This window comes from Pleurodeles waltl, chromosome 3_1 (genome assembly GCF_031143425.1).
Source record: "Pleurodeles waltl isolate 20211129_DDA chromosome 3_1, aPleWal1.hap1.20221129, whole genome shotgun sequence".
In the NCBI taxonomy this organism is placed as follows: domain Eukaryota; kingdom Metazoa; phylum Chordata; class Amphibia; order Caudata; family Salamandridae; genus Pleurodeles; species Pleurodeles waltl.
Window position 1 is genome coordinate 1,675,966,030 of NC_090440.1, and position 16,561 is coordinate 1,675,982,590.

The 16,561-nt window shown below is 41.9% G+C and overlaps 1 protein-coding gene across 1 annotated transcript in view; it reads left to right on the forward strand.

The window, feature by feature from the left end:
• AGPS (alkylglycerone phosphate synthase) overlaps nucleotides 1-16,561 on the forward strand; it is a 605,536-nt gene that overhangs the window by 114,908 nt on the left and 474,067 nt on the right. The window contains exon 2 of the mRNA XM_069225421.1: nucleotides 5,245-5,334. Coding sequence (XP_069081522.1) covers nucleotides 5,245-5,334 — 90 coding nt within the window. The remainder of the gene's footprint in view (nucleotides 1-5,244; nucleotides 5,335-16,561) is intronic.

A 16,561-nucleotide genomic window follows, 5' to 3' on the forward strand; every position in this document is an offset into this window, starting at 1 on the left:
ATCATTATTGCTCAAATTTACATGTATGGCACATGGCATCATTTTATAACCACCTGCTAATTTTTAGATACATATTCTACAGACGTAGAATTACGTATAGAACACATGATATCCACATTGTAACTTTTTTACAGTGTTACTTTGTCATTTTCACTGCTTGTTCCTCATGTTGATAATACCCATTTTAGATATGGGGGTCTCTAGTTGGCGGTGGTTTGCACCCTGTTGAAGTAGGGGCCCTCACTCTAGTTAGGGTAAGGTCACACAGCTAAGATAACCCCTGCCCACCCCCTTGGTAGCTTGGCATGAGCAGTTTGGCTTATCTCAGAGGCAATGTGTTAAGTGACAACATTACAAACAGACTCCACAACAGTTTAGAAAAATAGCCAGTATTTATCTGAGTAAAACAACAAAAATCCACCATACACAAGTCAAAATATCTCTTTTTAAATGTTTAAGCAAGTCTTAATCCATAGGTGCCAATGGATGCATCTGTTTATCGCAAAGTACCTTGGATGTGTCTAAAACAAAGACTGTGCTGGCCAGAGGTGAGGCGCCGGAAAAGCAAAATGATGCTTTGATTCCTTATGGCACAGGGGAGGTGATGTGCCGATTCTTTCCTCGCAGGTGAGACAGTGTGTAGATTCCTTACTGGCAGGGGAGGTGATGCGATGATTCTTTCCTTGCAGGAAAGGTTATGCATTGATTTCCGGACACACAGCTTTGGTTCCTTACTGCGGTGCCGGATAGGATGAAAAAGTGGCACCCAGGAGCCATGCATGGAAAATCAAGATGCACTGGGTTGATGGGACTGCAGTGAAATAGGCGCTGCGTTGATTCTTTAGCCCTGGGGCAGGTGCTGCACAGATTCTTCAGCTGCGAGACAGGCACTGTATTGATTCTGCTGGCGTGGCACATTGATGCATGAATTTTCTCCTTCAGATCACCAGCTTGCACTTCCCAGGGACTGGAGTTGGCACCAGTTGGTAAGTCAAGACTCTCAGCAGAAGAGCCAAGGCACTGGCAGATAAAGTCTTTGATGTCCCTGAGACTTATTAACAGGACGCAAGCTCAGTCCAAGCCCTTGGAGAATCTTTAGAGACCGGATGTAGGAAGCCAAGTCCAGTACTGAAGCAGCAGGCCAGCACAACAAAGTAACAGGCAGAGTGGCAGTCCCTTCTACAGCATCCAGCTCTTCTTCCTGGCCGAATTTCCTCAGTCCAGAAGGATTCTGACTATGTGGTGTCAGAGGTCCAGTACTTATACCCATTTCTATATTTGAAGTAGGCAAACTTCAAAGAGAAGTCCTTGTACTGCATAAGACTCTGCCATTCCCTGCTATGGCACCAGACACACATCCAGGCAGTCTTTCATATTGTGAAGTCACTTGATCAGGTCGCCAGTCTTAAAAAAATTTGAGGCCAGTCTGCCTTTCATTTCCTTTAGTAAGATTTTGATATCTTGTTCAGCCAAAGTTTTGTCATCCTGCTCGCTATTCATGTCATTTTCATGCTTGCTTGGGAGCTCCAGGGTATGGGTATACTTTTTAGATTAAATATTTAGTCAGGGTTGTTTAACATCTCTTCTGTCTGTATCTATCTTGAGATGAAGCACCCACAGCCCTATATTCTCCTAGAGACGCATGGAATGGATCACATTTAGGTGCAGTATGGTAGGGCATACCTTTAGTTAACTTTACCTTTGTACACAGTGCTGGGCTGGCAGGCCTGTGGGGCTATTGATGCGTCAATGCTGTTAAGATGCAAGCCTCCCACTCTCTTTATTTCTCTTCCAAGTGCTCTTTTAGGGGTTTCAGTTTTCCTTCACCTCCAGTGTTCACATCTGCCACCTCATACAACCTGCACTGGAGGTATACATAACACCACTTTGTTCCTCTCCTTTACGGGAAGACAGGAATCCCTTCTGATGTCAGGCTTCAACCTTATCCAGTGTAGGCCCCAAGTCTTCTAGTCCTTCCCCGGTTCACAGCGCAGGCCCAGGCCGATTCCATAACTCACCACAGATCTTACACTGATCTCTCCACACTGGCCAGTACATGCCCATCTCTCTGCAATGGCCCTGGACCCTTTTTTTTTATTTCAGTAGGGGTCCGGCCTGCATGCAGTACGTTCATGTCGCACTATTTTGTTTGGGGCCCTCGGAGCTCATTGATGCCACAAGGGTGGGCAGCGTATCCTTTGGCCCAACTGCCGACATTAGCCAGTCTGGAACAACGTTAAAGGCATTTTGTAGCTCAGCATGAGATATAGATTAGTAGGACTTCTTTACAGTGTGCCAATGAGCATTTCAGAGGCATCCATTTGTTGGATTTTAGCTCAGTCTGCGGAACTGTTTTGGATGTTGCATTGTGGCACTGCCTTAAAATCACATAATTAATCATGTTGTGGATATTGTGTAAAGTCATTAACAAACTTGTAGTTGCATCGCCGGTTGGTCATTCATTCAGCTGCTGAATTTTACTTCTTTCTGTTAGAAATATTTTTTTAGCCTTTTCACATGTTTAGTGTATGACTGTATTTGTCGTTTGTCTGACTGTTTCTCCCTTTCCCTTGTTCTTTGCTTGCCATTTTTAATGTTCCACTGTGAACAAGCTGCCAATTTGCATGTGTCTCCTAATATTACTTTACTTGCATTGCCTGTTAACCCAAACATGCGCCTGCCTGGCCTTGCTCTTTCAGTCATTCATTGTCTACACTGCTTCAGCTGTGTTATGCTCAGTGTGTGGTCCTCTTTTATTACACTTCTCCTCTTTATGGTCTGGCTTGACAGCACAGCTGTCACTAGACAGTTATGTGAGAATCACCTGGAGAGAGGGTTTGGCTCCACCCACATGTTGGGAGCCATGAGTACATGTTAATTTTAGGCAGAATTTGTGTGCTTCCATAAAAAGAGTGCTTGGCCTCCACACAATTGTGCTAATTTTATTTATGTATCAGGATGCCTGAGCTTGAACACACACATGGAACTGTAATGCTATTAATGTGTCTTGGATTGCTAATTTATGGTGTTTTCTCTGGCAGCAGCACAGATGGGAGGAGGGTAGTCATGAACTTATATGGATTTTAGGTCTGGCTTAATTGTGCAACTGCCACCAGACCTTTTAACCTACACCAGTATTTTCATACAATGTATTTGCTTCAATGCTAATACATATCAATCTCATGCTTTTTACTTGTAAATGCTTCATGTTAACGTACAAAATTCCTTTAAAGCCAGACCTTTTGGCATTGCCAATGCCTATAGTTTCCTGTTATCTAATTCACGTTTTACCCAGAAATAGCAAGTGATATATGTGGCTGCACACCGTAACTTGTGCTGTGGATATTTCGTCGTTGAGTCAAGAGCAGTTTCTGTATCATGAACTGTGCAGCAAGGCACTTCATTTTGAGGGCAGCAGGGGTACACATTACCGCTGCTATAATCTACCCCAGGGGTCTTCAAACTGGGGGGCGGACCCACCTAGAGGGGCCTCAAGTGATCCCGGGGGAGGGGGGAAGGGGCAGACTCTGGCCAAAATAAATATTATACAGATAACAGGCCTTTGTTTTTAGCAGAAGCATGTTATTCCAGTTTTAAAAAGGTAACAGTCCTTAACTACAATGTTGAAATAGGTTTAGACATATTTAAACATTGCCATGTTTATAAAATAATTGTGAAAAATTCTGAGGGGGGCCCAATGATTTTTATTTTTCAACTGTGGGGGCGTGGCATTAAAAAGTTTGGAAACCTCTGAATTCTACCCACTGACTCCATTGCCTCCTGGACTACAGCCGCTCCCTGCTTGTAACATTTCCTCTTACAGTACAACATCGCCACACTTCTCACCTGAAAACTACCGCTCAGAGCCTTCAAAAAGAACATCTGTTGGGGTGAACCACCCCTTCGAAAAGAACCAGCAGGGAACTGACGTGTCAGTACACAGTGGTACTGTAACTAAACAAAAGGCCTTATGCGGCAAAGTACATTTTGCGCAAGGAGTCTGCACCGTGAAATATTATTAAGCATTATGCGGCAAGCACGTGACGGGCAAGCGTTTTGTAGCACAGTAATTCATGAACAGGTATTCTTTTGCACAATGGTCAGCTTGCATGTTTATTTGGCAAAGTATTACTGATGGACATAGGCATTTTTACATATAAAGGTGTTATTCGAATAGTAAGCTTTTTTATGTACGGGTGTCACTACACTATTCTCTAGGTACAGTTAAGGTGAAGATGCTCTGGCTCTGTCCTACTGTTTCTCAGGAATTTCAGTGATTGAAATCCATTAAATCTCCCGGCATAAAATTATATTGACGGCTGGTTAGTTCGGCCCATTTTGTGTATATGTGCTATTTATATAAAATATCTACTTACAATAGGATGGGGCTCAATTCACAAAACCAGTGAGTTTAGTGGTGGTGTGAAGATTACATTCTCTCCATCCGTATTTCTTTTTTTAATTTATCAGCTTAATTCCTTCTTAATACTGAATGGCCACAGAAATGTTCTTGCATATCTTACTCAGTCGTTTAGGACAAACAAGATGAGTAGGTCAGATGAACTCAAGATTGTGATCCAAAAAAGCTCAGGTTTTATCGGTGACTTTGCTTGTTTTTGCGAGGTTCTGATTATTTCGTACTCTGCTTAGTGTGTATTTAAGTAGTGCACACTAGAGATGTTTTCCATGGTGATTTGTTCACAAAACCTTTTCAGACACGATTTACCAAACTATTCATGGTTACAATTGTACTTACAAAAAATGGAACTAGCTTTCTCAAAGTCAAGACATTTATCGATGCTCCAGTCACTCACCTCTTTATCCATCTGTCAATTCACTGTCACTCACCTGTCCATCTATGCACATATTCATTTAGCTGTTGATTCTGTCATGTACTCATCCCTTCGTTCATCCAGACTGACTTATTCATGTATTAATTGACTGACTAATGGAACCATAACATAAAATAACCAATCAGTGAATTTTCGTCGAAAAGCCTGACCGGTTGTTTTGCCAGTGCTTTTTACATTTTTTACTGTAGGGCATTAGGCAAGTGCTATGACTAATTCGTATGTCTTCTGAACCTTGTTGCTTTTGTTTTTAGAATACATTTTTTAGAAAGACAGTACTGGTTGTATTTCAAGCATAGTTTGTGAATTGTGCCTGGGTGTGAATGCGATATGTACATTTATCTAAATTGAAACTGCTGGCTCGAGTCACATTTTCACATTTTCCTTTTGACAGGCAAGAGCTTCTGAAGTGGAATGGCTGGGGTTACAACGATTCCAAATTCATGTTCAATAAAAAGGGCCAAGCTGAGTTTACTGGGAAAAGGTAAATTACTTTTGCATGTTTTGTTGCAATGTTATATACTGGTCTGGGCAGTTCATTTCACGGTATTTTATTGTCACAAGCAGCGCTGCTCTGACTGCAGTATTGTCTGACTGAAAGACATCAGTTTTTATTTCTCTTATCTTTTCTAAATGTTCACGCTGTAAAGGACACAACGTGTGTTCTTTCAGGCATCGATCAATCATGAACCTCGATTCTCCAAAATGACAGGGGTAGCAGATGTGACATCATATACCCTTTGACCTTAATGATGTCACATATGACCTTTCTCCCTGAATCTTTTCAGGAAGTGATGTCACATGACTGTAATCCTGATACCATCAAAATTACATTGCTGAAGTTACATAAAAATCGCATAATTAATGTAACAGCGCAAACAAATGTTTATTGTAGATATAATCTACATGAAAGTGTGGACATGATATGTCAAGGTAATAGTTTCCTGAGTTCTAGCAGACAAGTGAAGTGAGTCTGTTGTCTTTTAGGGGAGGTCTTAGGGTGGGGATTTCTCTCCCCTGAGAACATTTTGAAAAAAAACATGAGCTCCATAGTGCTTTTTAATGTGCAGTTTTCACATAAATTTGCTGAAAAAGCCATAGGCTCTGAAAAAACACTCACTAACTATTCAAGTGCTTTCATGGTGTACCAGAATAAAGAAACATGACTGTACCCAGGAGTTAACCCAATTCTGTTTTTTTAAGTGTCCTATGGGCGCCCCTTATGTCAAAAATTACCTTCATTGCTTGGACAGAATATTGCCATGGACAACCCTTTTGCCCAAATACTAGAAACAATGTGCCAGTGCAGGAATTTTGCTAATACTGCTGTCCACGTATTATGGGTGATCCCAAGTTAAGTCTGATGTATCAGTAATCAGATGCACTTTTATACTATATTTCTGCTTTGTAACGTCAGTTAGTGCAAGAAGAAAGTAGATGTGCAACATGAGGGAAATCCATGGAGACTATTTGACTTTCAAAAAGGTGTCTGTAAATACCAGGCCCAAATTGTACCAAGTGGAGTAAGTGAGCTTTAAAAAATAGACAAAACTGTCCATTTTCTGCACAATTTTCCAAATGGAGTAGCTAATAACCTATGTAATCTGAAGATGCACCTTTGAAATATGCCACTGTATCATGATATATAGTGTGAACCAGACCTTGGGAAAGGGGTGTATTGATCACTGGGACATTTGGGGAGAAATAGCACCAAACAGTGCATTTTACAGGCAGCTTTCCAAAGAAGTTTGATAGAAGGCGAACTCCAGATAATATAGTTGTGCCTTTTTGATAGGATTCCTGTTGTAGAACACATTTACCTTCAGCTATGTCCTCCACTTCTATTTCCCCATTCGGCCGGTTATAAGAAGGTAATGTGTCATATGTTAGGATTGAGAATCTACTTGAAAGTGAATGTGTAGAGTTGATAAATATCACAGATTTCACAGTTTGAAAGTAGAGCTATCCCTTAGCTTGTACCAATTTTACAGGTTCACACTAAAGAACTGGTTTACACCGATCTTACGGGGTCTGACCTCAGATAACAGTTATACATAGTGATAATTAGGTTGTAAAAGGAACGATGTGTCATAAAATGTCCCACTTAAGAGTCATGAAACAAATGCCACTCCATATATATATATAGCGGCTTTTTCGACCAAAGGAATTATGCCACTAAATAAGTAATGAGTGTTCAGTAACCGAAGTGACCAAGATTGTGACTTATCACTCGCACATTACATTGAAATACTTTGTGAATGCTTAGTTTTCCTCAAAACAGCCAGCTTATAGGAAATGGATTAATTGTACCTTCTGGCATGAGCTTAAATGTTTAGGGAAAATGTTGTCCTTTTAGATAAACTTCTCATTTTCTTAAAAAAACACTACGGGTTTGTATGCAAACAGCTGCCTTGTATTTTCTGAAAATACGTTCAATTTGCTTCCAAATATTGTTTAATCATGTTTGTACCAGTCATTACCATACTGCTTTTAGATAAGCCTTCTTGTGGCAGGTGCCTCAGGCAACACTTCTGTAGCATAGTTCATCCTCAAGTGGCATCCCTGATGGTTTCAAAAGACAATTCCCACCTTCCAGCCTTGGCTTTATGTACCCTTTTCCCTTTGACAGTGCATGCCATTAAATGCCAATTTCAGCGACTGCTAATCAAACAATATTTTAGGTGTTTTACCATCAAAAAATAATGCTACAATGTGCCTGTTTCCTTACATGCAGTTAGCCATGCCACACTACTCGTCTGTGTTATCCCATATGTCAGCCAGCCAGGCCATTATATCCCCATTTCCCCCACTTGCCATCTATGTCTTGTGTCTGTATATGTGTGCATTCATTCATCCACCTACTTTTACACATTGACGCATCCATCCAAATATTTCCTCTCTCCATCCTTTCACACTTCTCCATCAATCCCTACACTCGCCCCACACTTGACCAAAACATTCAAACGCCTACTAATTCACATATTTTGATGTCTTTTGTGTCAATGCTCTGTTTGAGGTGAACATGTGTTCTACAGATAACAATCGAAACACAAATATGTGCTCCTTTTCTCCTGCAAGTCATTCCATTATAGCCACATTCCCTCTTATCTGTTTTTCTATGGTGTGCCTCTGCTCCCCATATGTCAGCCATTACATGATTTTCCTCTTTCCTTCTTACCCCTGTGATGTGCCACTATTTATTCTCACATGCGCGTCAGTGTTCTCAGGCCCGTAACCCTCCGTATACCAGACAGACAGATTGAACATACATACACTCCCTGCCCTTCCTCTCACTCACTTTCCTTCTCGCAATCTCTCTTTATCCTTCCCTTTCCCACTCTCAATCTGTATACCTCTCCCTCCTTTCCTGGTCCTGGCATGGGCCTGCTTCTGCAGTAGCTCCACTCTCCAAGACATTTTCCCATTGGGGGTGGGAGGATTTGAGTGAAGCCCAGCCACATGACATTGTTCCACATGACCTTAATACGCCCTGAAGGAGGAGGAGAGCTGCATGATGCAACTCATCTATGGTGCAGAATGGCTGCCAAAAGCCTCATTGACAAGTCGGTACTGGAGTGGACATGAAAGCAGCAGAAGAGAGCTGGGTTTAGGCTAGACATGGAGAGTAACCGGGCAACATTTAACTTACCTAGGTATTCACCACCTTTCTTCATTGACTGAGGCTGACTGACTGGCTGTTAGAAATTGGTACTTGAGAGAAAGAGACTAGCATCTGGTGCGTGCTTGCCTAAACTGGTAGGAGGGTTGTTTTGTTCACTGAGACAGTACATTGAAACCCTTTCCTTGTCATTTCCCACAACTGACTTGCATGCTGCATGTGAAGGAAACTTGTCTTTCTGCTCACCAGTCACATCTGCACAATCTGCATGTAAGGATTAGTACTGAAGGTGATGGTGTACACTATGTTCAGGTCGTCATCTGTTGTTATTGTCAAAGTAATGACTCTGAAAAGTAATGGAACTATAGTCACAGTGGCCTAAAAGGATATCTGTCACTGTCCCTGAGTGTGGGAGAGCGGAAAGAATGAGAGACACAGGTCTATCCTTGGACATGACCCAGACAAACATGAATCCATCTACCCATTGACACACAAATCCCTTGATCTCCAACACACAAACTCCATCTACCCACACATGCATTACTTCACTCATCCACACTCATGTCTCACATCCATTCTGTCATCCATTCACAAAGCCCATGCATTTAGCCATCCACTCGTAGTGATGCTTTCATCTGTTCGCTCATACCCATGCATTCATCCATCATCCAGACTTGTATCCCTATGGTTACATCACAGGTAATCACTTGTAAGACTCTCTTTTCCAGCATCACGGAGGGTGTGCATTCGGTAGCCATTAATTTTAAACACTGTATGGGGGCGATTTGTAGTTGGATGAAGGACAATTGCTTAAAGCTAAATACTGATAAGACAGAGGGTATCATAGTTGACTGCTATACTTCTGTTTGGAACGACAATTGGTGGCCAGAGGTGTTGAACTCTCCCCCTGCTCCTGTCATCTTTGCAAAAATTCTCAGGGTGATATTTGATCATCATCATTCTTTTGACCTACAGGTCGGTAGTACAGTCTCCTTGTGTGAACTTCATTAGGTGTTTAAGGAAATATTTCTATGCATCCCAATCTCAGTCCATAAAACAGTCTTGGGCTTGATCTCATCACGGCTTGACTACTGTAATGCTCTCTATCTTAACATCAAGAAAACCTCCTTGATTAAACTTCGAATGATATAAAATGCAGCTTCCCGGCTTATCCTTGATGATCCCAAACACCAGTCTGTTTAAGCAGAACTGTCGAATTTGCACTGGCTTTCTGTGAGAAAAATAATTATTTTTAAGTCCTTGTGCATTGCACACAAGGCCCTTTATAATCGAGGTCCAATCAGATTCAAATTTCACTGGTATGTCCCCACCAGGACCCTTTGTTCTGCCAGTCGTAAGCTGGTGGTGGTTCCTAGGTTTCATCTGGCCAGGTTACTGGTATCATAATAAAACAAGCATTTTTAATGCAATGAGTCTCGCATTTGCTCGAGTTAGAGCTATTACGCACTGCATGGAAAATAAAAAGATAAAGTAGTGCAGAAACCAGGCTGAAAACATGGAGGCTCGTATGTTTTCAGTAGTTTACCGGTGCTGTGTGGGTGGGCTAAACACCGTAAAAGGCATGACGTATGAATGCCTTTCACTAATAGAAGCAAGCGGATTCTAAAAGGTAAGCCCACGATCCAATGAACGTGACAGGCGTGGCATTGGCGTGGTTAAAAGCCCAAAGAGACATTACAACAGGGATGGAGTGTTGTGCTCTCGGCCCTAAAAATGCATCCTGGATAAATTTAGGCAGGTAAAACCAAACCAAACGATGTGTATTGGGGAGAACTGCCCGGTAACTACTGGGACTGCAGATTTTAGTGCAGTACTCACCAAAATCTGCGTGCTATTCCCCATTTTCTGGGAACATTTGTATTTGGGTGGTATTTATCACACCCGATATTCAAGCTCAGCAGAGTCAAATTTTGTTGGGTGCTATAAATATTGCACCAGGCAACGACAAAATCGTGATGGGGGCCTAAGAATCTATCTGGTGTTTGCCTGGAAGCCAGACAGGAAAACCTTTCCGTACAGTAGTACAGTGGACTTGCAGCTCGACAAGGCAAATATCCAATTTCTGACTACGCCGTTGCAGTTTTGGCACGATATAGATTATTATAAAAGTAGTGGCAGCAATATCTTCTCCAAGGTATCCACTGTTCATTTTGTCCTCGGGCCCTATCGATCGATTTGGCCTTTTATTTTCCTTTTTGTTCTCTATTTGTGACCTTTTTGACACCTCATATTTTATCTCTTTATTTGAAGTGGGATAAAATGAAAAATGTTTTCACAAACGCGCATTCATAAAAAAAAAAAAACATGAAAACTTGAAATGCATTACACATTCCGAGGCCCTTAGCTATGTTGTAATCTATGGACTTTTCAGATTAACATTTCCTTTTGCTATATGTGCCACAAATCACTTCATTGGTTAATGAAGGAAATTATTTTAATCACCTTTTTGCATTAGCTCATTGTTGATGCGCTGTTCCCTTTTATTTTAACCTTTGAATTGTTAGAGGGAAATCTGTTAATAAAATAAAACAAATCATTTTGACACAATAATATAAGTTTAATCGATTTTCAGCTGGGAACAACAGGCAGGCTCACATAGAGGCCATGACTGAAGTTCCAAGTTCTGGTTCAAACACCAGTAGCATTTATACTGTAAAAACCACAAAAAACTGTGGTCAAGAGTTCAGCATTTACATAAGCAACTACAAGCAGTACAGATAAGGTAATGAGGTGCCTCTGGAAAGAAGCACTTGAACTTGTTGGCCTCATGGGTGGGCAAGTTACACTGACGTCATTCACCATATCTATCTTTCTGCACAACAAGAGATTATATGTTGCGTGCTGCTCATGGTAGCCCTCCCTTGCAAATACTTATCTGACCCTTTACACAGTTCCCCTTAACACGATATGAATGACTTGTGGTTTTTAGGACACCTGTGCTAAGGAAGGATACACCCTTCTGTTCCACCCTGTTCATGTTAAGTGAACATTTTGAAAGCAACAGTTGGTGCAGCTTTAAAGAAAAACTCTCATTCTAATGTGGCTTGGGCCTCTTATGTGTTTCAGCACAGCTAACTTAACAATGCAGCATGTGTATAAGTTTCCTAAATAATAAGTGTTTGTTTGTCCTAAATATGACCTGCCTTTTCTATTGATCCCACAGTCTGTCTTTTTTAACATGTCATGTATTAAGCCTTTCACTACTTACATTGGTTTACAACTATCTAGCCTAAAATGTTTGTATTGGGATTTGGGAACTTATGTTTGTTTGTATGTGATGTATTCCTATTCTTCCTACATCATTCCTCCCTCTAGTTGATTATTCAACTACTTTTCCTACCTTCCCATCTACTAATGAAACTAGGGGAATCGTCACATACCCACTACTCTGTCCCTCCCAATTTAGCTGTCAACCTTTTGCAACATGCTATTATTACCTGAAAAATAAGACACATCAAAAGCAACAGAACAATCAAAGGCAACAAGGCCTTGAACAACCCCGACATCCAGGACGGCACCCATTCGATCCAGCCCTCGAACCCCCCATCAGGGGCACCCCCCTCATCGATCATTTTCTTTTGTAGATCATGCAATGTCTGAATGGCCTGAGTTAATGTCCCATTGTCCGCATCATTGGCCGGCACATAAAGATCCAATCTTCTTACACACCCCTCCATCCATTGCCGTCATTAAATCAAATACATATCTGTGTTGCGTTAACATCAGCCTAAGGGCTCGAAGTTCTTCCTTGATAGCATTGAACCCATCTTCAATTGCATTTATGGTCTTCATCAATTCAAAGTGCGTGATCTGCAGCCAGCGTGCAGTTGCCTTCACCTGAATAAATAGTAGGATGCTACCAAAAAAGATTTGGGCATCATTAAATAGTCTAAGTTCCTGTGGAACGTCTTTCCACACTTCAGTACCAAGAAACTCAGCAGCTCGTTTTGTCCGATAATGGTGAAGCAAGGTTGTTGGATGGCTCATGGGATGGTCATGTAACTGAGAGATGTCCACACCTGGTATCACCAGGGAGGGGATGTGCAAAGTCACTAGGGAGCAGAGGCCATTCCAGTTCGGGGGTAGTTGCATGTGGAGCCGGGCCCCACACATCCAGTAGTGATCCATCAGGCTGGAGGTGCCGCCCTGCATATCAGCGTTGTAGGTGGTGATGTTGCAGTTGAGGTTACTCCCCACCTTTATTGTCCCATTCCCTCTGAAACAAAGAGAAAACGGTGTTAATTTCATTGCTATTCTAGGTTGTATGGTAGTCCCTGTCCATGTATATCTCTGTATGTTCGCATCCCATATTTCCTGACACTGGCCTATTATCTTATTAAAGCTTAGTGGACCTTTTGTCTTGGTACCATTTGTCATGGGCAAATACTGATCTTGTGATACTAAGAACTGGCCTGCCTGCGCAATCAGGAAGCAGGGGTTTAGCTCGTGCAGTAACAGGACTAACGTGAGTTGGCTGTAGCTGTGCTCTCATTCTGCATAAAAATAGGTGCAGGAGACAATGTGTAATGTTTGGGGATACCTTTTTAGGGAGATGCAATTTATCTACTCCAGCAGCATGGGGGATGAGAGAGCATACATAACAACTGGTGTTGGATGTGGATGTGCCTATACTGTGCATGTGCTGATACCACACATTGTCAAACAAAGCAATATGGCGAGGGTGATGGTCAGTATCATTATCAACAGTTCTACGCATGCGTGTAATAATTGATATAGGATCAAAAAAAATTAAAATATCCAAGGGCTAAACGCAGCAAAATCAGTGCAACGAGGAGGAAAAACAAACATAAAATACATAACTTAAAAGAAGAATTGTCTAAAATTGAGGCTTTAGAGGGAGGCATTACTCCGGTTGCTTCTCCTGTTCTCCCCCCTCTTTTTCCTGCTCGTTGTCCAAAGGGATGGATGGCACTGGGAAGGGTCCATTAAATTTGCAGTTCTTCCATTTTCTGACAAAATTGCAAATATATACTAAAGTTCCCAAAGGTAATGGTGTTTGATGATCCTTTGCAGGAGATGCGTTGGCGCGCTTCTTGGCTGCACGTGTAACCTGTTTAGAAAAGAACTTTGCAACTTTGGTTAGCTCAGACATGTATTCATTCATTTCAGTTTGTACAACCTCAGGTGCACTCTCAGTCTCCAATTTATGTCTGGTTGGTGGCACAAATGTGCTCATTGTTCTACCTGTCACTATTTGATGAGGAGTCAAATAGTGCTCTGATCCTGGGGTATTTCTCAAAGCAAAGAGGGTTAGCAGACTTGGCATTATTGTGAACACAAGGTCCTGCTTCAATCCACCTTGAGAATGGGCAGACTACAACTATAAGATAGCGATAATGATTGCATCTGTCAATCATATCAATGTAGTCAATGTGCAGTTCCTTAAAGGGACCTTGTGGGCGAGGTATTGTAGAAGCTATTACCTTAGAGGTTGGATTTGGTGAATACTGCTGGCACACTGTGCAGGTGTGTGTGTACATTATAATAATCTCATGTAAGTAAGTGACAAACCAATCCTGACGTATTTGGAGGGACATATTGTCTTTAGCAGTATGTGAAGGAAGATGTAGCTGGTTTAGAGCTATCAGTAGCAATGCTTGGGGCATGACAGGCTTCCCTGTTGATATTTGTCTGTATATTAAATCTGTTCCTGTCTGTGTGCATCCTCTGGCTTCCCACAACTGTTTCTCATGTTCTGGTGCATTTTCTTGTATCTCTCTTATATGCAGATGAGCTGTCTCTGTGTAATGTCTGGATGCATTCAAAGGGTCTGAAGATGTCAATGTTTCACTATCTAACAAAACTGTGGTATGTGTGTCACTAAGAGGGTGTGTTGCTGCATCTTTGGCTGCCCAATCAGCCAGGACATTTCCATGGGACACAAAATCTGAGCATTAGTGTGGACTGCGCATTTCACTACTGCAACTGCATGTGGCAGTGTTAAAGCTTGTATCAAGTCCTCTAAAAGGGTTCGGTGCATGACAGTGCTTCCATCATACTTGAGAAATCCCCATCTATTCCACCACATAATGCTGGAATGCACTGTTGTAGTGACATAGGCTGAATCAGAGTATGCTGTTATTGTTTCTCCTTGCCCTTGTTTGAGGGCTGCCCCTAAAGCTACTAATTCAGAAGCCTGGGCTGAATATTGAGATGGTAAAGTTATCTGTTCAGTTATCTGCAGTGTGTCTGAAGAGTTGTGCTGCATCGCTCTGACCACTGCAGCACTTGTATGTCTTACTCCTGTGTCCTGATCTATTGTGGAAGTTTCATCCACAAAATATACAACACTACCTGGAATGGGGTCTTCTGTTGCTTGGCTACACTCATCTGGAGAATATGTGGCACAATCATGGGCATCATCATCAGTGTCTGAAATGGGGTGTGCAAAGAAGGTAGCAGGATTGACTGTGTGGCATTTAACCACCTTTAAGGATGTTAGTGATAATATTATCTCATAGCCTGATACTCTCCTTGTTGTTAATGTTGTTTTAGCTTTCTGAATTATTGCAAACACAGCAGGTTCAGCATACAGGGTCAAGGGTGCACCCATGACAATGGGAGCACTTTTCTCTACTACAAAGGCTGCTGTGGCTAGTGCTTGTTCACAAGGGTAATTACTTTTCATGACAGAATCAAGTAGGCCACTAAAATATGCAACTGGTTTGTGGCCTAAAGGATACTTTTGGGTGAGGACAGCCGTCATCACCTGGCCATTACAGTGGCAATTCCTTCCTCTGTTTTCTTGGCTAGTTTCTGCTGGACCAATTTAGCTGCTGCTTTCTCTATTTTATCTTTCTCTCTCTTTTCCTTTTCTTGTCTCTTCTTACAAAAATGTATTATGTGTGCTTGTATCTCTGTCCATGGTTTGGCCTCTAAGGCAACTATATTATCTAATTGATCCTGCACTTCAGCTGGCAGACGCTTTTTCACTACATTGAAAAATAGTATTGCATTCTGTCCAGTGACATCCCAACTCTCCCCCACTTCCTGTATCCATTTTTCCTTCATTCTGCTAAGGAATTGGTGTGGGTCCTCATTTGGCTGCATTGCTTGTGCCATAAGGGACCCAATGTCTGGCCTGTCTGGATACATTTTCCTCAGTTGTTTCCAAACAATTCCCCTTACTCTATTAAAGGGTTCCCCATCACATTTTGGGTTGGTCAATGTCACATCCTTTACTCCTGCCTTTGTGAACAGTGTGTCTGTGTCATCTCCTATAAGGGAACTTAGTAAACTCTTAATGTCCCCTATTGCAAGAGTAATCCCTGCAGTATGTTTCTCCAGAGATTCTATCCATTTCCCAGCACCCTCAGCAAGTTGTGGCAATTGTTTTAAAGATTTTCTTTGTCCATCTGGGGCCATGGTATATATTGAGGCGCCCCTGGGCCCTTGAATATCAAGGGCAGTTGTGACAGGACTGTAGTCCTATTGCCAGTATGGTGACAAGAGTCATACTTACAAGCATATCTCTGCCACACCCTTAAACTTTTCTGCATATAGGGATAATCCCAATAAGGATCCCCTGCACCCTGAAAAATGCACATTTCTGCATTAGCCATGTCTCGGGGTTTAAAGGAACCCTCTCGCAGCCATGGTGTCATCTGTGATGCCAATCCTTCTGTCCAACCTGCTAGGTTGTCAGTAAAAGGGACAACATTATACCAACTATTTTCATACTGAGCTACTATTTAATTGGGTGTCAAATTATTGCCAGGGCATACAGGGAATGCATGTGCCATGTCTTTCCTCAGTGTCATTTTTGCTGCCTTATCAAATGTTCCCTTTCTCTCATATGGGCGTGCATTCACCCCATCAAATACTAATCTGTAATTCTCTGGGCTCCTTTTGTAAAGTCTGTCCTGTCTTATTGTTTTCTTCTCCCTCACAGGCATATTGTGACTGTTCCTTGTTATGGTCCTCAAAAAGGGACATTCTTTTAACATGTTCAGTGATGTCATCTAATGCCCCCTCTGATCCTTTGTAAGATTTTTCTAAATCCAGATCTTTTTCACCTAAGCTGCTGTGTGTGGAGACTGTGTCATCTAGT